At 45.7% G+C, this 24,379-nt stretch overlaps 1 protein-coding gene across 2 annotated transcripts in view; it reads left to right on the top strand.

Moving 5' to 3' along the window:
• The window catches only part of COLGALT2 (collagen beta(1-O)galactosyltransferase 2), a 63,247-nt gene that overhangs the window by 38,214 nt on the left and 654 nt on the right, over nucleotides 1-24,379 (top strand). Inside the window, exons 2-12 of one of the 2 annotated variants that reach the window (XR_012633766.1) lie at nucleotides 4,306-4,416; nucleotides 5,896-6,013; nucleotides 6,747-6,881; nucleotides 11,218-11,422; nucleotides 16,231-16,350; nucleotides 16,811-16,887; nucleotides 18,784-18,890; nucleotides 19,704-19,836; nucleotides 21,210-21,337; nucleotides 21,856-22,062; nucleotides 22,519-24,344. Coding sequence is in view for 1 of the 2 variants with exons in the window: in XM_074908300.1 (XP_074764401.1) it covers nucleotides 4,306-4,416; nucleotides 5,896-6,013; nucleotides 6,747-6,881; nucleotides 11,218-11,422; nucleotides 16,231-16,350; nucleotides 16,811-16,887; nucleotides 18,784-18,890; nucleotides 19,704-19,836; nucleotides 21,210-21,337; nucleotides 21,856-22,062; nucleotides 22,519-22,795 (1,618 nt within the window). In the remaining variant the exon portion in view is untranslated. Of the gene's footprint in view, nucleotides 1-4,305; nucleotides 4,417-5,895; nucleotides 6,014-6,746; nucleotides 6,882-11,217; nucleotides 11,423-16,230; nucleotides 16,351-16,810; nucleotides 16,888-18,783; nucleotides 18,891-19,703; nucleotides 19,837-21,209; nucleotides 21,338-21,855; nucleotides 22,063-22,518; nucleotides 24,359-24,379 lie in introns of those variants that run through there. The other variant, XM_074908300.1, reaches the window with a different exon arrangement.

Below are 24,379 nucleotides of genomic sequence, written 5' to 3'. Positions count from 1 at the left end.
AGGACACTGCCAGCACAGCATCTTCCATGGGATGTCACCTTACCATCAGTTTATCACAGGAACAGTCTCATCGCATGGCCTTGTCTCACTGTACCAGACATGGCATGAGCATCGGCTATTCTTTCCATGTGTCTCAACCCTTCCTAATTGTCATCACCCAGGGAAAGGACAGTCATTTTTTCCAGAACTGGGAAGATATGCACCATAGGCAACATACCACCAGTGGTGGTGGTGGTTTCTGCAGCAGAGATGGCCTTAGCATCTTGAAAATGGATTAAGAATGAACAGTGTCCACCAGATCCATCCATCTGAGTTAGAACACTGAATTTTAACTGTGTATTCAGCTTCTTGAAGTCCTACAAACTGTTTCTTACAGAAGAAATAGTTACAATGGGGAATATCCTGACATGCCTCTTATGGCTTGAGGAGCTCTTGCTGCCAGTGGGAAGTCCTACTCACATTTTTATTTGCCTGTTTTTCTTGTGGAAGGGGTGTCATCTAAAAAAAAAAAAAAAGGGGGGGGGGAAGTATGTATCTGTTTATTCATACAGTGATATTGCAAACTCCATAGCTGCTCTTATTTTCAGGGGGGATAGGTGGACTGGTTCAGATATTACAATAACAGTAAGTGCTGATTTTGTTTGATCTTAAATTTTAGTCATTTTGAAACAGATAATGATAATCACTTTTGGGAATGGCTTGGGTTGTTCAGGTTTTTTTTTTTGGTTGAGTTATTTTTTGAGGCTTAAAGCTGGAAAAACAAAGGTTTGCCAAATTGCTAGTCATAGGGCGTGTTTCATCCAGGGCATGACAAACTTTATTGCCTTTGAGAACTTTTGGGCTTAGAAATGGTGCAGGGTGAATAGTTCTGGAGACAGCAGTCCATCCTTTGTTCCAGAGCTTTGTCTCAGTGTCTCATCACTGGGATGTGAATTTACCTTCTTCATAACGCCATTACAGCCTGGGCAGTAAAATGCCATTTTTTCTTCTAGCAGTAGAAGATCAAGAGATTGCTCCAGCAATCACCTTCACCTTCATGTGTCTCGTGTCTGTCTGGAGGATGTTAGATGTTTGGGTCTTCAGGGGTGAATTCTCTTAAGGGCCTGCTGCCCTACCAGGAGCAGGGTGGAGAACCCCAAGTGTGGGAGATCTGATTGACTGTTGTGAAGCTCTTTTCCATAGGCAGCCCTCAGCGGAGGGCAAGATCAGGTAGGAGCAGTCTTTGGTGTGCTGTGCCCTTCTCTCAGGATGGTGGTGTGTCCATGCAGTAGAACTTGTGTGGTCTGACTGTACAGGAGCTGGAGACAAAGACATGACAGGAAGAGCATCCTTCAGCCCCCTTGTCTAGCATGGGAAAGCAAAGAAGGGCTAGCTATTGGGTGCAGCTGGCTTTAGAGGGCAGAGCTACAGTAACTCTGTCAACCACTGTCTTTCAACTTCAAGGTTTCTTCTGCTAGTCAAAGTTCTGGGCTTCATGAAGCAACTCTGAGCAATTGAGGAAACAGCCTTTCATCATGTCAATAAATTTCTCTGAGATTGAATGACTCTATGTTTTTACTTCTTTTTTGTCAAGGAAATTGTGTTTCATTTGTGAACTTAGGGTTTCCATTGCACATCCCTGCAAACATCTCCCCCACTAATACGTTTTGGGCTTGTGTGCATGCAAAGCTGAATGGAGAAAAATCTCCTGGCTGAGACAAGGGAGCAGCCAGCATAACACCAAGACTAATTTGATGTGCACACAGCTGAAGTTTCCCCTTTCCCACCCTAGACCATAGCAAACCACTCCACGTGTCCCTACTGATCTTACGTGAGGTTAGAAGGACTGGGATGAGTCTTGCTGAGGGAAATGGGCCCATGGACCTGACTCTGTGGGAGTTGTATGCTTGCTGTGGTTTGTAGGATCCTTAAGACTAGTTTGGACCTGGCAAAGAGTATGGTGTAAGATGGACTCTGATGTTCTTCAGGATGGCCACCATCATCTTCACTTGGTTTATGTGATGCCTAATTGCAGTATGGTCCCACCATACAGCAGGAGCTGCTTGGTGCCACTGCAACTCCAGTGATGACCATAAAACTGTTCTCACAGTTCTCTGATATTTTAAGAATTTTGGAGCTGTTGTTCACTGACTGTGAAGCTGGAGTGTGGGAGGAAAGCAGAACAAGACTGGTGAAATGCGCAGTGACTGTGGGAGTCCCGAGCAAGTGTGCTAAAACAGGGGCTTGAGTGGAGGAGCTGCAATCCATAAAGTACACGAAGCAAATTTGACTTAGTCTGTTCTACGAAGTCAGCACTGTGGCTGGTTTAGTCCAGTTAAACCCGTACAAACTAGATCTACAGTGCAGTCTGACCCAGTATCTTGGTTAAAAACAAACCCTGAAGTATGACTAAAACCAGCCTTGCTCTGTCATAGGAGAGCAGTTAATAGCAAAGAAACCAGCTTCTATCCACTTGTTGAACTTTCATTATTTATTGTTTTAATAGACAGGAATGAATATTCAACTAATAAACTTCCTGTCCTTAAGTGATTGTGTTGTTCTGATTATAAATAAACTTAAAATCTGAATTCTTGATTCTATTTTAATTTAAAACAGGCTAAACCCTATGGGAATTATATCTTCTGGTTTCATGAACTAGAAAGGGTTCATGCCCTGACTCTCATCTGGAGGATCATATGATGACTTGGGGTAGAGGTATTTTCCTGAAATAGCTTGGAGTAGCTCTGGGGTTTGGGATGTGCCTTCTTTCTCCCTTCTGTGTGCCTTCCCCTAAGTACAGGTCCTCTGGAGATGGAGGTCAAAAGGCAGTTTACAACAGTTGATGAGGGCTTAGCGTGGCCTTCCAGCACCCTCCCCTTAGAGGTGTGTTAAGTGCACTCCTGTTTCACAACAACTTTGCTCTGTGGGACCTTTTGGAGTGTTTATACTCCCAGAGGAATATAAAGGGATTGTAAATTCTCAGTGCAGCTTGCTGAACTGTGGCTGCACAAACCATGTGCTACCACAGAGCTGTGCTTTCCTGCCTTCTGGCCAGGAAAAACAAGCACAGCCCTTTATCTCAAGGGACTTTGCAGTGGGATCTGCCATGACCATATGAGCGGCCAGGGGTTGGATGTGCAAAGTCCTGGTCCCAGGGAAACGCATGCTAGGAGGGAGCAGCTGGGATGCAACTTGGCTCACTTGCCATGTAACTCGAAAGCTTGAAGATCCCAGATGGAGATGAGCATGTGGCTCCTTTGTGTGGAAACGCTCCCAATTGCTGTCAGAGATGTGGATCTGTGCATCCTGTTCTGGTTTGTGCAGCTATGCTACTCAACCCCAAGGAAATAAACATTCTTGAGATGCTGCTTTCAGGGGGGATGGCGGAGGCCATAGAGGGAGAAGGAGGGTTTCTCCCACCTCACTGTTCAAGACTGAGTGCTATTACAGTGTTTTCACAGAACATAGCATCTGCAAAAGTTCTCATCTGTTTTCAGAAGCTTGTAACCTCTGTGTCAGGGAGCAGTAAGAAAGCAGGCTGCCTCTCCCAGAGCTCCTGCCTCACTGCTTGCTGGCTGTCATCAGGTGGGGGGAAGGAGGTCTGATACTGATGCTGGTGTATGCCAAGCATCCCTGCCTGCCCCACCACCTCCATACACAGGGCAGTTGTGAGGGGCTGTGCTAATGGTGGGGTGCAAATTGGAGGCAAGTGGCTTTCTAGGCTGTGGCTATAATTATCCATGCTGTAGTGCAGCCAGTGAGGTGGTCCTTCCCTCCATTGTTATTGGGGGCTCCTCTCTGTGTCTTAGCAAGAACCCCTGATCCCGGCACGAGTGATTCCCAGGCCATAGGGTGAGGCAGCCAGGCTGTGCAGTTTAAACAGTGGGCTTACAGGACAAGCCAGCAAGCAGAGCCAAATTCTGGTTATTCAAGAAACAGAACCTTCATGGTTGGCTTACCATAGGCCATTCACCTTGAAGTGGCCTGTCTTGCCTTTTCCAGTGAGTGAACTGAGCAGAGTTCAGTCCTCTATCCGCTTGGTGCCAAAGCTGCTGTAATTCCTGTGAGGTGGGGGGTGTGTGAGAGGGGAATGGTGTGCGAGCATGCCTGTGTTAAGGGGGTGCTCTGTCTTTGTGGGGAAGTGGAACTCTGCTGTGTGGCTTAGCAAGGGCTTACACATCTGTGGAGCTGCTCTGAGTTCTGCTGGGAGCTGGATGCACTTGTAAGAAATAGGTTTTGCCTCTGTTTGACTCGTTTACCAGCTGGGAAGAAGCAAAGGACCAAAATCTTGTGTTAACTGGGCTCTTTGTCCTCTCATTTTCCCAGGGCAGCCACTGACCACAATGTTGATAACACCACAGCAATTCTTAGAGAGTGGCTGAAGAACGTGCAGAACCTGTACCACGATGTGGAGTGGAGGCCAATGGAAGACCCCCAGTGAGTACTGCAGTCAGGGGCTAGCCAAAGCTGTTTTCTGTATGTGTCAAATGTTCTAGGTTTTCTGTTTTCAAATCAGGAGATGTGTTCAATGTCCAAGCATTAAAATGTGGGGTTTTTGGAGGGCAGTGGGACATGACTATCCCATTAAAATTGTGTCTTATGGAGTCCATAAAAACATCTCTGACTTAAGTGAAGCAGCTCACACAGAACTTGGGAAAAGAAAGTATTTTCCATTCAGTATTTGGCATCTGCAGCTGCTCTCTTTGCCTAGTAAACAAATCACATTAAAAGCTACAGGGAATAAAAACTGTCGTTCTTTATTTGCAAGGAAGCACAGAAATCATATCCCATTCCCACAGTGTCTATGAAAGTTCTGTCCGAGACATCAAATATTCAGTAAGTTCTGAGCCAGAGAACTAGACTTAATTCAGTATATTATGCCTTTGCATGACTTGCAAGATCATTCATTTGAAATATGATGTTAGGTGTGTTGGGTTTTTATTGCTTTTTTTTTTTTAAGATCAGCTGTTCCTTGTTCTGTTCTGTTTTCTTTTTCTTCCATCAGGGAAAAGTACATCAGTTTCCCCTTTCTTAGGCTTGCTTTTACTTTCAAACTCCTCTGTGCAGTGGTGGGGCATTTGTGGTACAAACCCACAGGGATGCTTGTTTTATTGACTTATTTAATCCTTTCATTGGAATTGGGGTTTCTTAATCCTGTCAAATTTAGGTTTTTTAAGTTCTGTAAAAGGTTTTTGAAATCCTTAGCTCCTTCACTGGTTTATGTTGGCACTGTTTCAAAGTCCTGAATTTTTATTCCACATAGGGGTTTGTCCCTGTATTTCCTTCCATCATTGTTACAAAGCATTTACTTCTGGACCCAATCCTGAAAACAGACATGTACATAATTTTGCTCACATGACTGGGCTCATGGGGTTGGGTATTGGGTGTTTGTAGGTTTAAGAACTGTTACAGGGATGTGTTAACAGTTACTAACAATGTCCATACCCCGAGGGAATCTAAATTGCCTTCATCTTCACATCCTCAGCTTTGTTGATTCTACTGGGCTTAAGGAGGCTGCATTTACAGTCTTAAACTTAAAGCCTAGAGGATAGATGACTTTCAGAGGGTCAGATGAGGTAAATCTGCTCCAGTTCATTGTAGTGGGGTAACCTCTGCTTACATCAGGTGAAGGCCTGCCGCTTCAGAAGAAACTCCTGGTTTTGATAGTGCTGATTTGCTTGCGGCCGCTGGGTCAGCAGGAAATGCTGCAGCACTGCTTGTTCTCCAGTGCCCTGTGTACACATGCCAGCATGAAACTTGGAATCGTTCTCCCTCAAAACCTCTCCTGGGTTGCCTAAGGTGACTCTGTTTTTCTTTTGGAAAGAAGGCAGTAAGGGAACTCTCTTTTTATTTTCTTTTTTTGACTAGTGCAGTAGAACCCAGAGATCGGTTGCAGTCACTTTTTTTTATTGCTAGGTCTTACCCAGAAGAAATTGGGCCAAAACATTGGCCAAGCTCCCGATTCACTCATGTGATGAAACTCCGCCAGGCTGCCCTGCGTGCTGCACGAGAGAAGTGGTCAGACTACATCCTGGTAAATACAAAGTTTGATTTATTCACTGTCCTCAGGCAAAAGCTTTTCAGGTAGTCACGCTGATACTTGGGGGTGCCAGAAAGCTTCTTCCCCATCTAAAGACAAAAGCTTGCTGCAGTGAGATGCTGTGTGTCATTTCTTAGTCTGATGAACAAGAAGCTTTGCAGCCAGGGAGGTAAGTCCCCGGTAAGGCTTTCTCCACAGGAGTCAGGGTTTAATATAGTCCCAGTGGTGGATGGGTACCTGCGAGGGTCCCCTAGATTGAAACCCCGCCTGTTGTTGATGAAATGTAAGGAAAATAGTTCTGCAGAACAGTTGTGGAAAGCTGCATGCCTTTCGTCACCACAGCAGCCGTTAATGGTGGTGGTCCCAGCCTCTGAACAAGGCATGAGGCTAGTTTTTAAGAGTTCTCCTTGATCTTCTTCAAAGAATAAACCTGCCCTGAATTTTCAGCAATGTTATTTTCCCTTGTGACTCCCTTGCCCCTGTGCTGGAGTAACTTTTTTGTGGAGCCAGAGAGAAGCTCTGCATGTTTTCCCAACCTATGGCTTCGGTGCAGGGGCAGCCACCTTGGTGTTCATCCATAACAGCCAAGTGTCCTAGGGTATCAAAGCCACCATCTATGTGATAACCACATACCTCTGGCTACCTTGTTCCCAAGAAAGCATCAGGGAAAGCATATTGTTCCAGCTAATAACAGATTTCTTTTTCTCTTCCCCTTTTCCTTCTCTAGTTTATTGATGCAGATAATTTACTGACCAACCCACAAACACTGAATCTGATGATAGCTGAAAACAAGACATTGGTGGCACCAATGCTGGAGTCTCGCTCTCTCTACTCTAATTTCTGGTGTGGCATCACCCCCCAGGCAAGTGACCGGGGAAATGGTGCTGGGGGATTGTGCGAGCTGTGTTTTCAAAGGCCTCCCGCCTTGGGTCTGTGAAGCAGTGGACATTGTTTCTGTTCCTTGGGCTTTCCCATCTGCTTTTGTAGTGTCCTTCTTCCACCTCCTGAGGCATGCAGAGGTGATGTTAGTGTGTAGAGAGTATAGTGTTTGTCATGCAGTCATCTCAGCTTGTACCTCTCTCAGTGGCAATCTAGAGTGGGTATCTTTGGGAAAGGTCCATGTGTTTATAGGGAGTCTGTAGACTCCCTATAAGGGTAGAGAGGACACTGCAGACTATAAATGTTTTTCAGGCTTTGTTTTCTGACCGAGCTGTAGTTATGAGTAAAGCAGACATGCTCTGCATCATGTGTGCAGGCATATAGTTGAAACTTGCTTCTGTGTCTAAGATTGCTCAGCTGAAAAAGCTGAATCTGGAGTAAGCTGAGCTTGCTTAGCCAAAAGTCCTGGGAAGTGATACAGTCGCACTAACTGCATAAAAAATACTGATACACGCACCAGAATTTATGTGAGGTGGTTCCATATGTTTGTGTAATGGCCTTAAAACTCTTTGATACCTAATTTGAGAGTAGCTTTCCTGTATAGCAGTGCTAATCTGAATTTGCTTTTCTTTCTACAGCTCTCCATTGTTTATTTTTCTGACGCACAAACAAGATTTTTGTAGTGGGGCAACACCCTTTGCCTCATACGGAGTGTGTGTGCATGTGTGCTGAAGTGTGTATGGAAAGGGTACTGGGTGTAAAGGACAGAAGTGCTGAGCCTAGAAATTAGTTTCATGTTACTTTCTAAAATCACATATCCTGCAGAAAGTATCCGATAGAAAAATGTTGTGTAGTAGAAATAGCAGCATTTTTAGAGCCAGAACAAGGTTGAGCTATTACTTTACAAGTTGATTCACATCACTGTGGTGTGTTGACCCTGGCTGGTAGGTAAGCCCCCCACCCAGTCACTTGCTTGCCCCTGCCCAGTGGGATGGGGGAGAAAATTCGAAAGGAAAAAGCAGAACAAAACCCCAAACTCAAACCCAAAAGCAACTCATGAATTGAGATAAAGGCAGTTTAATAGCTGAAGGGGGAGAAAAAAACCCCAAACGAACAAGTGATGCAAAACAGTCACTCACCACCAGGAGGCAGATGCCCAGCCATTCCCTGAACACCGGTTGTTTTGGAAAAACCACCCAGTGCTGTTGCTGAGCATGATGTTATATGCTGTGGAAGATCACCTTGGTCAGTTTGGGTCAGCTGTCCCGGCTGTGTCCTCTCCCAGCCTCTTGCCCACTCCTGGCCTGCTCACTGTGGGAGGGCAGAGTGAGAAGCAGAGGTGGTCTTGATGCTACGCACGCACTGTTCAGCAGCTAAAACATCGGTGTGTTAATCAGCACTGGTTTGGTCACCAGTCATGTATGGGCTGCTGTGAAGAAACTTAACTCCATCCCAGCCAAACCCAGTACAGTCACTTTGTCCATGAAAGGATTTCAGTAAGAGAATCAAATGTATAGAGGGGAAGGTCTATTGTCACAGTCATTTTTTGCCTTTTTTCACTCTTCTCCTTTGAAATGTTCTTGACTAAGCTCTAGATGGGCTTTCCAAGATGTTCAAGCTGAAACGAGGACTACAGTTAATGATTTTTTTTCTCCCAGGTAAGCTTCATTACTGAGATCAGCTTTTTGACCTGTTCTACAGTCTGCTGCTGGCGTGTGTCTTGTCCTTTGGGGAGGCAGAATCCTAAGCTGCATGTCTCCTAGAATAGCAAGAGGTTTTTTTGTTCTCTTGAAAATTTTCCCTTTTTGCCCACCTTTGCCCTGGAAAGCTTCAGGATTTCCATTTTCCTTCCATCCCTGAGTCTTGCCTTTCCTTCTTTGTAAAGACAAGCTTGCTCTGCTACATAGACAGATGTGTTTAAGCCTGAGCTGCACATACATCTTTGAGCTTCCCTGGGGCATGTGAATATGAGTACATTAGGGAGGCTCCACAGTCCTGCCCATCCCTACCCTCTTGCTTTTTTCCAGAGAACTAAGCAGATACTAATTATCGTTGTCACTGCTGGAGTTAAACAAAGACCAAACTCCATTTCCCACTTCTTCTGGTGTAAAACATCATTATTCTTTCCCAGTGATATCAAGGACACAAGGAGGGACTACAGGCAGAGTGAAAACATAACAACTCTACTGGGTTGGACCAAAGGTCCATCAGATAGCAGTGGTTTGTAGCAGATGCCTAGGGAATAGAATAGTTGGCAAACTAGTGAATGAGTGATACTTTCCCAAAATATTTTTGTATCCTTTGGCAATTTCCTTCTCTAGGATTTCTTGAGGAAGGTCTTTATCTTTAAAGCTCTGAGGGATTTATTTTTCTTTTACAGAAATCACTATCTGAATCCTTTTTTTTTTTTTTTTCTTTGGCACTAGCATGATTTTATGGCCAGGAGTTCCACAGTTCAAACTAATTGAGTAAAAATAGCAGGAAAAGATCCTGAACTTTCAAGATTCTTGGGAAGTAAATATATAGATAAGAAAAGGGGTGGGTGGGTGTTTATTTGTTTTTGTTTTAAAATGGAGACATAAACTTCATAGCAAAGGTATTGTCCTTTAAGTTTTTAAGTTTAAGTCCTGAGACAGGTTTTCCGCTGATGTAAATCAGTGGTGCTCCACAGCCTGAAGTGGATCTCAGCCTGTGTGCACCAGCCTCAGCCCTGGCCCCTGGTGTTGCCTCTATGGTAGTAAATTTCCATCATTACCAGCATTAGCTGAGGAAAGGAGAGGGGAAAAAACCTAGCAGCAAATGCATCTTGCAGAATTTGGTGAAGAAAGCTGCTCAAGTGAAAAGGAAAGTTCCCACTTTAGGGTTTTTTTCTTAGTTGCTGCTGGTTGTTTCTCAGAGTCCCACAGCTTCACGCTCTAAGCCTTGCTCTCCCTGGGGTCTTAGGGAGGGAGTAACAGCTGGAGCACACCCTGAAATGTGGCCTCCGGTGCCGAGCAACAGCAAGCCAAACCCAGCTCCAGACAGCTTGACATTTAGTAGTCATGAAGCTATAACCTTAGGAGAGCATGGCAACAGTGCTGACAAGTTGGAGTCTTTCTTGACTATATGGGATTTATGAGCAGTGAAAAGCCCCCAAACCCCACAGTGTGACTGGAGGAGGAAAGACTAGTTTCCAGCATTTTTTACCTGTGGGCATTCTCGATGTATATTAAAGGTTGAATGTCTTAACCCTTCCTTCAGAGGGAATGCTAGTAAGGTCTCTGCCTACTCACTCCTTGTCATGAAAATCAGACTGATTGTTTTTGAGATACCTTCTGACCATACTGTGAGGCTCGAAGTGTAGAGGGGAGGATTGACATGTACATAAACAGTCATTTTTTATACATAAAATACCTAAAGATACATAAACGTACCACACCATGCTTCTACACAAAACCAGGATAAACTGGTTCTACAGTGATTTGCTCAGTTATTGCGAGGATGCCTATGGAAAATATAACGTAAAAGTATTTTTAACTTATTTTAGTGACTCATCATTTCTGTAAAGACCAGAATCTGCTCTGGATCCAACTGTTAACAGTGCCTGGATGTCTAATTGGTGCATTAGGACTTTCATTCTGGAGGAATTCAGTGTATTTATTTCCAATAGATTTAGACATATTACACGTGCAAAACCAGCCATGAGCCGCACAGTGCGGGGTGTGGCACCCTCAGTGCTGGAAGGCTAGCAAAGCCCATGGTGGCAGAGAAATGAGCTGACTAAAGTGCTCAGGAGCATTAAACCTGCTTGCCTTGGGATGGAGGAAGTAGGGATTTTTGCACAGCTGATGGAGACTGAGATGTTGCCTTTGCTGCAGTAAAGCAATTGATTATTTTTAAAGTCACGGTCAGAAATAATTTGCAGGTCCTGTTCTGTGAAGTCTTTTGTGTGTGTGGAACACGGAGGATGTCACGGATGCCTAGCATCTTCTAGGATCAAACCTGAGAGTCTATGTGCAAAAAAAGGTGTTTGAAGAGCCAGGAGAAGATAGTCCAAGGCTTGAAGCTCTATTGAAAGGGAATTTTGCAGTGGAAAGGCTTGGATTTCCAATAGCTGCTAAAAAGGAAAGAGAAGGTCAAGCTTTAACTTTTAGGGTGGAGATTGTTTCTAAATACTTGACTGAGGCCTTTGCAAATGGGAGAAACTTAAAAATCTGAGAATTGAGAACCGATCCATCCCTGTTGGGGAGGGCTAAGGGCTAAGGGTGAGAGCTCTTGCTGAGGAGCATCTATGAAACAGAAATCTCTTGTAACAAGCAGCCCCTTCATTGTGATTGCAGGGCTATTACAAAAGGACCTTGGATTATCCCCTGATTCGGGAATGGAAGAGGACAGGCTGTTTTGCTGTCCCGATGATTCATTCCACATTCCTTATTGACTTGAGGAAAGAGGCCTCCACCAAGCTGATGTTCTACCCCCCCCACCAGGACTACACCTGGAGCTTTGATGATATCATGGTCTTTGCCTTCTCCAGTCGCCAAGCAGGTAGGTCTGGAGCCTTTGCTGGGCAGGATTCGCTAGTAGAGATGTGCAGACCTCAACTTCAAGTTCACAGGCCAAAAGACCTGCGTTGACTTCAGTGGTAAGTTAAGACTCTGTTCCCTTTCCTGTTTTGGATCTGGTTAGGGATAACCAGCAGCAAGGGGCTGGCAATGCAGTTTTGAGTCACAAAATCCTTTGCGGTTCACTAGCCGCAAAGGACACGGGAGTCATTCTTGGCATGGGTGCAGTGTTTCAGAGACAAAATGTGTGTCATCTACCCTTGATTTGTGTCACAGCAAGACAGTAGTAAATGCAGGTGAATGCAGTGAGAGTGGAAGGTATTCTGAAGTCTGTAGGTAAGGTATCTAAGGTCACCACTTCCAGGAGATCCATGATGAAGGGAGTGAGGGCAAGAGACTCTTTTTAAATGTAGCAGCCCTTGTGGAAAACAGAAACCAAGTTTCATCAGCACTCACAGTGCTGATGAGGCTTCATGGCAGCTCAGCAAGAATTGTCTGAGAGGTAGGGGAATTCTGTTCTTTTTTTTGAAAGCAAAATCAGTACAATTTTCAGGGGAATTATGTGGAGTCTGTGGGCGGTGCTGAGAGTAAATCTCTTGCAGGCAAGATCAGGTTAGAGCTGGTGTGTGAGCAGTAAAATCTCTGCATACTTGACATTGTATGACTGGTACTTTGGGAGAACCCATCAAACACTGAGCTGCCTCGAGATCCTTGGGGCACAGCAAAGAGAAAATGTGTACCATCCCAGATGATACTGGAATCAGTTGCTAATGGACAGTGGGAGGATTTCAGTTAGACTTGAAGTACAGGGGGTCCTTTCAGGCCAGGTCACAACATCAGTGTCCTCTTCCTCTGTCTGGAATGGCTCTTCGTGTTTGCAGAGAGCTCCAGGTGTCTCAGAGAAATCACTGTTTCTGAGTGCACGATACTGCTGCTACTGCTGCTTGTACTTGCAGTGAGGATGGTTAGTCATGTTTATTTTTGGAGAGTGGATCTGCTGGGTATTCCATTGCCAGCAAAAGGTCCTGGCTGGCAGACCGGTATGTAGCAGTGTCGGAGCTGAAATCTGCTCCTGGCAATGAAATGGTGGTAATGGCCATCTGTATTGTTCTTTGCCCTGCTGTGTTGAAAAGGGGAAAGCTTAGGAACTTATAAGGAAAAAGGGACTGTTCAAACCTCAGCAGTACCAATGCAGCGCACTTCTGTTGAGAGTTTCACGACTGGTTTGCTGTCTTACTGAGGTGAAATAGTAGTTGTTTGTGGGTCCTCTGAGTGATGTACAGTTGGTGTTACCTGTCTTCTGTTTGTAAAAGAAGCAAAGTTAAGGTGAGAAGAAAGGGCTGTTCTTGGGGGACCAACAAGCAGAGAGAAGGTGAAGTGAAGCTGCTTCTTGTTGTTGGCAGTCGTTTCTGCAGAAGAAATGGGCTGAGAAGACTGCCTTTCCCACTCTTTCCAGCATAGCACAGACCAGCACAGCAGCCACCAACTGTTGTTAGCTTTCTTTCCTCTTAGTGATGTTTCTGGTTTGAAGTTCTTGACAGCACTGGAAAAGATGGTGTTGAATTGGCAGACTAAGCAAGGCTTTTTAAAACTCTGCTATGACAGGATGAGGGGCATCAAATGAGAGAAATGGGTGATAGAGGAGAGGCAACAAGAGCTGAAATTAGAGCCTTTGGGAGGCAGAGGTGAGATGTGAACTTGCAGGACACCATTGGCGCCTTGACTTACAGGGTCAGGACATTAGAATATTGGCTCCAGAGGATAATTGAAGTTTAAGTCTGGGTAGAAAAGTGGGCTCCTTCAAATCTACCTGCCCCACTTGTTCCGTCTGACAGCTCTCCCAGAAATGCGGCATGCAATGAGCGTCATAACTGCATTGCATTAGCTCCAAATACTTAAGGAATATTTCAGGGATTCAAACCCATAATTTTTTCCTTCCATCCTAGAACATTTTAGCTTTTTCCAGGACTGACCCATGACATGAAAGGCATCTGGCCCATTTACTTGCTCATATTGTTGGCTTGTGTCCTGGGCTGAGTTTTGTCACTCAGGGTAAAAGGATGACATCCAAGTTCAGAAATGTGAAAAATGTATGGACTTTGAGGTAATCTTCTTTTTGGAGTAATTTAATTTACTTCACTGAAGTCATAAATGATGTTGGCTTTTGTCGAGGCCAAGTACTGTACTTAACATCTCAGATCAAACCATCGATTTTCAGCAGTGAATCTACTGCTGGAAGCAACTGTTTTGTGATGCCCCAAAGAGACCATCCTACTTCTGCTGAGAGGACATGGCCTGTGTTGGGAGTACTGACTCAGAACAAAAGTTGGTGTGGGTGTTTTACTGACAAAGGTGGACTCTGTAGAGTCCCCTGCACTCGCAAGGTAGCATCTAGCCAGCCAGATCCCCTGAGCTTCCTTTAAGCCTGAGGCTCTGAAGATCTAGAGCCAGCCAGCAGGAAGGTCTGGTCACAGAGTTGGGAGGGAAGTTTAGGTTGCCTAAATATTGCTGTAGGTTTAGGGCATGGATGTGTATCCTGGTGACTGCCTTACAGAGGCTAATAATAATAAAAATATCTATAGCTTTTCTGTCCCTTGCAGCAATTGTTTGTTTTATTATAAAAACAGCACTAGGGAGTGAGTCCCCCTCCCCAGTTTAAGGTAGCTTTACCATTCTAAAGTAGCTTTTATCCCAGAAGGAGCAGAAATACTGGCATGAATCTATGCAGATTAACTGTGTTTAAGCCAGCGGAAGATAAGAACGGAGATCAGTGAGCCAGATAAGATTAGTTGATTAGATCAGTGCCAAACCCATTAATGTCAGCAGGTAGTATTTTTTATTCTGCCATTTACCTAAATTGCAGCTGACAGCTGAATGTGTTTTGGCAAGCAGCATAGCCAGCAATTTACTTGCAGAACTTAAAATGGTAGAAACACTGAGGTCATTAATGCAGACAATTCTGCTCTGCTAAAAATACCAAGGATTAGGGGGATTAATACATGAAAGCATCAAAACACCAGGTAGTGTTTATTTCCTAGAGGGAGGGGGCATGGTTGTGCTTGTTCATTTAACAAAAAAAAAAAAAGATGAAAAAAGCAGGTTTGCATTTTTATTTTTATTTTAAATATGCTTGGTCACTTGTACGGGTTCTAGCAGCTTTCAGACTAGTTAATTAATAAAGGGCCTTACCAGAGCTCAATGAAAAACAATGGAAATACTTTCTCTTGGCCTCTCTGGATGTAGCTTTAGAGTATGGTGCCTGATGTGACACCAGGGCCAGTGCTGCTGCTGCCATTATAGCTAACAGCGAGTGAGCAAACCCTTGGTCAGTGCAGGGGGAACAGCGCTTTGCTGATCACACGCTGCTGGGACATGCCTGGTGAACAATCTCAGCAGTGGTGGGTCTCTCCCTTGCAAAGACATCTGCTCCCGAGAGAGGCTTTGCATCTTTCTTCTCTTTGTTTCACACCTTCAGATTCAGCTCCTTGAACAAGCAGTTGCAGAACTGCAGAAGCAATTGGAAAAGCTTTTGAGTAGAAGGATGTTACCTTATTGCCTCTTTCTGAAAGCATGTTTTCTACTTGCTGGTGTCTCTGTAGGATTTTCTTAATCTTCAGGGCACAATAAAAACTAATCCTGGAGAGGAAAGGACCACGTTTGGTGGAAGACTTGGCGCTTCCAAGATTGTTATCATATATATTCCACAAAGCCCTTTGCCAGCACAGGTGAAAGTATATTGACTTTATTTTCTAGCCAAAGCAAACAGAAGCAGAAAGATGCTTGACTACAAAACCCGGACTGAATCCCTTGCTAGGCTAGTAACAGACCCCACAGCTGTGCTGATGTCTTGCAGCTTCATCCCATGTGAACCCAGGGGATCTGAACTGCCTGGGCCCACATTTGACCAACCATGTGCTGTTGAAGCTGAGGATCAGACTTGGCTCCTCCACCCTGGAAGAGTTCTTCCTTATTTATAGTGGTCTGACAGAGAAGCCTCGCAAAGCTCAGACAAAAGCTTCCATCACCCCTAGCCACGCTGGGTTTGAGTTTTGCCCTCTCTAAGGCTGCCTTCACCCCAAGCTTTGAAAACTATGTGTTTCCCCCACCTTTGAGCCCTGTTTCCCCCCCCCCCTTCCCTGGTTTGGAGGCTGTTGCTGAGCCCTGAGTCTGTGTGGGAAGAGAGGCCTCATGTCCCAGGATTGCTGCTGGTTTTCCTTTGGAAGCTCTTTTGGCTCCTGTGCCAGCTGTTGCATTGCTTGAGACTGGCATACTTGGAGGGTGAAAACCTGGTCCTGCTGTTGGCTCTGGCTCTGTGAAGGGATTGTCAGGTGAGGTGCCAGGTCTGAGCAGTGCAAGGGGGGGGGGTTGAGGATGGGGATTTCTGCAGTACTCCCCAGTTATCCGCAATAGTCCTGCTGTATCAGACACTGCTTTTCCTGAAGGCCAGTTCTGCCCTCTGCTGTTTTCATAGCGTGAAGGCAAAGCCTAAAAAAAGACCCTTTCTTTGATCTAAGAGGACTGTCCCCCGTCTCTACTAGGAGAAAACTGATTGCGGTTAAAAATACCCACTGTTAGGGAGTGAGTAGGAATTGGTTTCATAGGAAAGATCTTGCTGCCAGCCAAATAAACCAGAAAATGGCACTGTGATATTTTTGAACTGTTTGCTTATGAAGCAGAACTTCTTGGGACTGAGGTCCTGGTGTAAGTTTGGTTGTGGCTGTGCAGCAACAGAGCAGCAAAATCCTCTGGTAGAAGACCTGACTCTAATTTCTGTTTTTCTGTGATCTCCAGGAGTACAGATGTTCATCTGCAACCGTGAACACTATGGTTTCCTTCCCATGCCCCTGAAATCGCACCAGACGCTACAAGAAGAAACCGAGAACTTTGTGCACACACTAATTGAGGCTATGAGTAAGTTGCTGTGCCCTGCCATGAGGGATCCCCAAGTTCGTGTTTGTAGAGCTTTCCTGCCAGCAGCTGAGCTGTCTTCCCCTTGGGAATCTGTATCCTGATCTGACTGCTCTACTGTTTTGACCCACAGTTTTCCGTTTTCCACTACTTTTCTACTCAGGGCTGTAATCACTTCACAGTCAGGTCCACCTCATTCACAAAACCCTTTGATTTCCCCATATTAAATGCAAAAATGCATCTTTAATGTGGAAGGGATGCTGCAGAACCTCATCTTTGTCACACGGTTTGTCTGGCACATGACTGCTGGCTTAACATGGATGCTTTCTGCTACACCCACTCCTGCACTGACATCAAAACACAGCTCCTTGGGGCTTTTTAGACCCAGTGATGAAAACACATGCAGATATATCAGTGCAGCTTGTACATGAGGGTGATGCTGGGGATCTTTCCTCTCTTTCAGTCGATCGTCCTCCCATTGAACCCTCTCAGTATGTCTCTGTTCCTCCGAAGAATCCTGACAAGATGGGATTTGATGAAGTAAGGAACCTATTTTGCTGTCATTGTCTTGTGTTGTCTTGCCTTCCTATTTATCACTTAGAGGACAAGGGTTCTCCCTGTAGCTGAGCTTCCAGCCATTTCCCTTGGAGTATATTATCTTTTCATGAGTTAGCTCTTTCCCAATCACTCATCTTTTGGACTTACACTTTTTGCAAGGAGAAAATAGCCATCCTTGTGTGGGAGGGCTTCTGCCAAGCTCAGGGAAGCAGAAGGGAAAGGGCTCGAGGAGCTTTCTTTCTCTCTGGCATTTGCTGTTGAGAAATGAGGCCAGTCAGGTCTGTGGGCACTTAGTAGCTGCTACAAGACTCCTGCTCAGAAGTGAAGGTTTGTGTGCAAGGGCAGTGCCCAGGGAATCTTTGGGCTTTCTGTCTTGATGTTATGGATGTTTTAATCCAGCCAAGAGGAGATGACAGAAGTGAGGCTGAAAAACAGGTTATTTAACTCCTCAGTTCTTGTGCTGTTTCCTCTACATCTGACTCTGCAGAGCAGCTTGAAAGTCTGCAACAAAAACTGGTCTTTTGGGAAACCTCTCCTGCTTTCCAGTGACAGAAGGGAACAATTTCTCTCACCTGAGAGACACACTGGAGAGCCTAAGCAGCTGGGAGAGCCAGCTCACAGATGGGATCTAGCCCAAGCTAGGTACATCCCGGATTGGTGGAAATCTTCCATGCTGTCTCCCCCTGCCCTACTTGGTCACCGCAATTTTCTGCTATGGCCTTAAGTTAAAGTGAACTAGAAAGATGGTTGCTGACACTGGTAGTGCCCCAGGATCCTGCAGAAATTCCTTTCCTGACTCTGCCGCACGTTGTGGAGAGAGCAAGCATTGAGGGGGGAGAAGGCTGGAGAGGGATCTGCTGTGCTTTAATTAACTGTGTTATTCACAGAGCCAGCAACCCCTGTGCATGCAGCTGCCAGGGTGGCACCATGACCGACAGGGTCCTGGTGATCAGGGGAGCCTTTGTTCTCTTGGTGTATTCTGCTACATCTGTTTATATGACTCGTAAAGTCTGAACCTGATTTGGCTATGTGTGTTTGAGTGTCTGTGTTTAGGACACAGCTGGCATAGGTTTTTTCCATGTTGTCCTTTGTGGCTGCACTTTATTTATCCAATTTATTATTTTTGCATCTGTACTGACCAAGAATTTGATCCACTTCTTACTGGGATGAGGTTTTGCTCCACAGGCTACAAGGCTGCACTTGTCTGCCTGTGACTGAAAAATATGCCTTACCCTCTGCAGTTTACATGCAAATGAGGGCTTCAGTCCTCTGCCCTCCACCAGAGAGTCTGTCTCCTCAAGGCTTGGATGGAGCCCTGCACAGGCATCTCTGTTCCTGGTCTTGGCTCCCTGCTAGGCTTTCTGCTCTGGCAGGGGTAGCAGCGGATTTTTAGTGTCTAAAGTAGTTATGAAAATTCTCTCTTTTACCATGTCCCTGTACTTGGATGGTGGCCCCACTGATAATCCTAAATACAGGCAACGGCAGCATGGTGGGGAAGCATGTGGGTCAGTCTTCCTCTGGGACTGGAGCTGGACATGACCATGTTACTCTGTGTTTAATATAAATCAAAACATCCTATATCTTGGGAAATTATAGACTTGGCTGTAACTAGTCTTCTCTCACCCTTATTCATTCTCAAAGAGCGAGTTTCCCTTGTTGAACATCCATAAAAAGTAGCTGTTGGACAGAGAATAAGCTTCTAAGCTTTCAAGTCAAAACCAACCCCCTTTTTTTGACAAGTTCTAAGCAACCTGGAATGACAACATACCCAGTATTTTCATAAGATCTGCTTTTCCAATAGGGCTGCTGGAGAAGAATGGACTCCCTTTTCTTCTTCACTCCCAAGTCAGGAGGCTGATGTCTTTATCTTCTATCCAGATTTTCATGATCAATCTGAAGCGTCGGAAAGACAGGCGGGCTCGGATGCTGCGGACTCTCTATGAGCAGGAGATTGCAGTCAAGATAGTGGAGGCTGTGGATGGAAAGTGAGTTTTGGCTGGGGTTGCTGATGTTTGCAAAGAGGGGGTTGTGCGTTTAGGCTTAACACCATCTGCTTGGATTCCCTGGCCTCTCTTCTGTGGGGAAGGGTTGGCTGAGGGAGAGGCAAGTACCACTTTTATTTACCTAACAGCCTGTTTGGGGCAGTTTTGCTCTGTTTCTTTCTTTCTTTTTCAATTAGTCAGTCTCCATGAGAGAACAAGGGCAGTGTGGTTCAGACTAAGATGAAAATCAGGTTAAAATCATACCGATTTCTGTGAACTATAACACTTGCACACAGAAAAGGAGTTAGCAGTGAAAGTGTTTGAGAGCAATTATCTCCTGGGAAGATTTTTCATCCTGGTGCTACAAAGCTGTTGTGCTACAGTGTTAACCCTGACACAGCACTTTCCAAGCTTACTCTAAGGTGTGTTAAGACCTTTTTACAACGAGAAATCAAGGCAGAAATTTGCAAAGGCAGAAAGTTGCAAAAAGGCCTCGGAGAGATAGGAACCCACATGCCATCTAGTGGTCTTTGAGACTTGGGTACACATCAAGACGTCTTAGAAAAATAATCTAAGCCAAGCACCTGACAAGTTGATGGTCCAACAAGAAGTCATTGTCAGAGTTCAGGATATGATTTGTCAGCTTGATTAGAAATGTAAATCAAGAAGTTAACTTTTCTCTGGTTTTGAATGAGACAAGTGCAGAATTTCTCGAGATACATCTTCTCTGAACATCAGCATTTCCCGTATTGCGCCTGTGACTTGAATTTACTTTTTTTTTTTTTCAAATGGTGATAAATATTCTGTCTTTCTCAGAGCACTGAACACGAGTCAGCTCAAAGCTCTCAGCATCGATATGCTGCCAGGTTACCGGGACCCGTACTCCTCCAGGCCACTAACCAGGGGAGAGATTGGCTGCTTCCTTAGTCACTACTACATCTGGAAGGAGGTAAGAAGTTTGTGGGTGCCTCGGGGCACAGCCAGTCCTAGGGCAGAGCATCCAATACAGTGCAACTTTCTGGAAGCATAGAATGGAACTGTTTTCCTTGGTTTGTAGGGGATCATGCACAGGGGTTTTCCTGAAAGCTGTGTTCAGCTTTCTTGTGTCTGCTTTGCACTTGCCAACAGCTCTGAGTGATTTGTATCAGAATATTTTCATGACACTTTTTGCAAACCGTCCTGCTTGAAACAAGTTTTCTTAGGAGAAAGGCAAGCAGGTTTTGAAGAACAGATGGTGTTCAAAAAAATTCTGTTTTTTTTCCGCTTGTTTTGCATCTGGACTGAAGCAAGTTCACGTCCTCTGTTACCTGAGCTAAGAGATCTTGTTTAGGTGGTAAAAGTTGTAGCTTCCGTCTGTCCCTGGTCACCTGAGGAGTGACACTTGAGAGGATCTGGGCTGTGCTGGTCAGAGATGCTGGAGTTATACAGTCTGACATCAATAGGAGGGATTATTTCAAGTAAGGGGTGGTGAGGGCAGGGAGAGGCCTTGGTACAAAAGGAAGGCTGGGCAATGGCAGTGGTTACCCAAGTAGAGGCAGCCCCTGCCTGCAGAGGTGCTATCTGCAGCACCTCCTTGCAGCAGGGCAGGGCTCTGATCCAGAGAGCCCAGACCCAGATGGAGGGGCTCACTGCTGAGAAGCCCAGCTGTCCTTTTGGCCTTGAGACTTCTAAATCGCCAGCACTCAGATGATGATGACATGGGAACCTACATGCAGGATGCCTTTGCCTGTGTGTTCTCTAGGTCCTCAGGGCCAGACTTTGGATATGCTAGATTGTCCTCCTTCCCAGACTTCAGGAACACTTTCTTTCAACAAACGGTTTTTTGAACAGCAGCTTTGGCAGCAGAGGCTGCTGCATATTCCCTGAGGAGGTGGTTGCTGTGGCCATGCTGGATGGTAGCTCACGGGTTCTAGATGAAGAGTTTTTCTAGGCTGCAGATGCTCAGCCACAGGGTATTCCCAGGCCTGTTCTCACTAGCTCTTCTCTACTGTCCCTGCCTTTACCCTCAGATGAGGGTAATAACACTTTCTAGGAGACCAAAGTAAATATGTGTTCCCTTGCAGTTTGAAATGATGCATTTTTGTTTGGCACTTTGTCTTAATATCCTGGTATACTGGTATATCCTCATATTATCCATCTTTAAAGTGTCTCAGAATAAGCATCTAAAACTGTGATGTCTCTCCCAGCTGAGCCATGAACCTGGGAGTGGTTCTCCAGCCTCCCTACCTGCATGGTCTAGAAGGCAGTGCCAGGTCAGGATGACCCCTGATCAGGGTGCAGGGAGTGGCCCACATGTGCCACTTCCAAACCCTCTTGTTTCAGGTGGTGAACAGAGAACTGGAGAAGACGCTTGTTATTGAGGATGATGTGCGCTTTGAACACCAGTTTAAAAGGAAGCTCATGAAGCTGATGGATGATGTTGAACAAGCCCAGCTAGACTGGGAGCTTATGTAAGTAATGGGCCCTCAGCCACCTGGGAGCCTCTGGGCATGCAGAGGAGGTCAGCAGCATCTGCTCTGTCATGACAGAGATGTGGGTGAATGCTGGGGTGCAGGGGGAGGTGGCAGAGACTTCTTGGTGGCTCTTGCCATCAGGACAGCTCTGCCTTCTGGGGCAGACTGATGCTGAAATGCTTGCTGGGTGGCATTACTGCCCTGTGTTGGCAGTGCTGATTAATCTCAACAGTGTCTGGAGATGCTGCTGTGGCAGAGGAGCTGACACAGCTCAGTCCTGAGGCTTGGACTGTGTCATCTAATCTCCCTTACAAACTCTTTCACAGCTGTACCACCCACTGGGTTAAGACTTGAATGTCTGGGAGTGGTGCAGGATAAGAAATCCATGAGCCTGGTCAGGGATTACTTCTTGGAATGACCCTTTACTCTTCCTTGGTAAACATAAACAGTCTTGTGGTCCTAATTGCTGCAGATTCACTTTGGTTCCAATTTCCTTGGTCTTTTCACCCTTTAAGCTACATTGGCCGGAAAAGGATGCAGGTGCAGGAGCCTGAGAAAGCAGTTCCCAATGTCATGAACCTGGTGGAAGCTGATTACTCTTACTGGACCCTGGGGTACGCAATCTCTTTCCAAGGGGCTCAGAAACTCGTCGGAGCTGAGCCCTTCAGCAAGATGCTGCCTGTAGATGAATTTCTGCCAGTCATGTACAACAAGCACCCTGTGTAAGTAGGATGCCTCCGCTGCTCGGGTTGTCGTGAGCTGGGTCTTGCTGAATGATCTTAAGCCCAGTCATGTTGGTGTGTCTCACTTCTGTAGCCTGGCTGGTGGGGGACAGGGCTACTCCTTATGTTTTTTGATTGTTTCCAGCAGAGCTCCTGAGTCAGGTCAAAGGAGGTGACAGACCTGCTGCAGAGCGGTTATTGCTCCTGCCTGGTGCAGGGCTTGTGGCCTGGTTCTGAGACATTTGGCTGTCTCTGGTAACAGAGGCTTTGGCTGTATAGGTTGCATGTGGTCGTAAGGTGTCTGGTTCTGGCTGTGGGGAGTCAGACTCCACCCCAGCAACTACCTCTGCTCCCTGGGACCTGTTTGCTCAGTGGATTGGCTTGTATCTCACAGTTGCAAGCAGTGGCACTGAAGAACGTTCACTCTGTTACTGATGATTTTTCTCTCCTCTTTAGAGCAAAGTACATGGAGTACTATGAGTCGAGAGACTTGAAAGCCTTTTCAGCAGAACCCCTGCTTGTTTACCCCACCCACTACACAGGGCAGCCGGGCTACCTCAGTGACACAGAGACCTCTACAATCTGGGACAACGAGACCGTGTCAACAGACTGGGACAGAACACACTCCTGGAAATCCCGGCAGCAAGGCAAGATCCACAGCGATGCCCAGAACAAGGATGCCCTGCCTTCCCAGTCATCTCTCAATGCACCGTCCTCCAGGGATGAGCTATGACTGCCCACTTCCCCTGGGACTCTATTGACAGCTGAACCTGCCTCACACTTTAGCTTTTCACCCTTGAAAGTTGTAGAGCAGCTCTTCATGTGGTCTTCTTCCCGCTGCTTTGAATGCGAAGCACAGTGGTTGGACCTGACAACTAACCAAGTCGCTTAGGACTGGCTGGGAGATGAAGGAGGAAAAAAGACCAAGTGTTCCAGACTGGCAGAAAAAAGGCAGAGATCTGAACAAAAGCCCTCTCAGACTTCTGTGAAAAAACAACCTTGAATGATGTCTTTCTACAATTCCTCGTGTAGAACACTCTATTTATAAAGATTAATATATAGAGGTGTACAAGTGTTAATACCTATCTGGATAGCTGTAACTCGGCTGCTGTGTAACTGTTATTCCTTGTAGGTTTGTAGGCTTTTATAACCCAGTTCACTGATACGAACTGCAGGCAAGCGTGTGGGTTATTCAGTTTTATTTTCCAAAGGAATCCCTGTCAGAATCCAGATGGTTTCCAAAAATGTTCAGTGCACTGGAGCCGTGCTCATCTGTAGTATCTTCTCCCTCCTCACACTTCCATAGAAAACTACTGCTGGGTTCCCCTCTGCAAATTTCAAAACTTGCTAGATCCCATCTGAACAGACCTCCCAGTACAGAACCTATGTCTTGGCATGTCTAAAATCTTAGAAGCTAGCAGAGAAAGTGGAGATTGCTGGTTTTATTTGTCCCTGCACTGCCTGAAGGGAACACAGGCAGCGTTAGTCTGTGTCATGTCTTGCTTCACCCCCTGCCTCAGTTTATTCCTTCAGGAAGATAAAGCCTGACAACCTATTTGCAGGCCTGTTTAATTAGGCCATAAAATCCAAGTGTAGGACTTAAAGGAACTTCAAAAGTTTGGTTATGAACTGCTTGACACTACCTTTATAAAACCGAAACAGCCTACAGAGATGTGAGTGTTCTCAACAGCCATGATAGAATTGTGTGTTACAGGACAGAAAGGCAACTTCCCTTGATATTTTTTCATGTGAGGAGCAAACTTGTCTTTTTTTTTTTTTGGATGAGTTCTGATGTACTTGCTGTACATATCAGCAGAGTAGGGTGTTTATTTTTTTTAGGAAAAAATGTTTCTCAGAGGCCAGGTGACCACAGACTACACTGCTTAGGTTTAGCCAGCGCAGACCTTGGGCTGCAGGCTGCTGGTGCAGAGGGAGGATGCCCTCCTGGACTTGCAGTCTAGAGACTCACCTGCTGGCTGCTGTACAGTTGAGCATGTGTGGCTGTTTTTTAAATTTTTGTTTGTTTTTAATAATTACTGATCAATGTACTTTCTGCTAAAGAAGACATGTTATTATTACCTGTCAGCCGGTCTGATAATACATAGAACCTGGTGCAAGATGAGCACTGTGTGTAGTCTTCATTGGGTGGGAGTAGCTCTGGCTGGGGAAGGCCAGCTCAAGCTATGTCACTCCGCTGTGGACTCACTGCCTGTTCTGCATCTACCACCTGGAAGCCCTGTTCCTTCTGCTGCCCAGGCTGGAGCAGGTGCCCGTGCGATGGGGTGAGTCTGGAGAGCAGGTCTGCCGCGGGCCACCA

Source organism: Athene noctua, chromosome 5 (genome assembly GCF_965140245.1).
Source record: "Athene noctua chromosome 5, bAthNoc1.hap1.1, whole genome shotgun sequence".
Classification (NCBI taxonomy): domain Eukaryota; kingdom Metazoa; phylum Chordata; class Aves; order Strigiformes; family Strigidae; genus Athene; species Athene noctua.
Note: the sequence above shows the minus strand (reverse complement) of the source record. Positions and strands in the feature narration are given on the sequence as shown.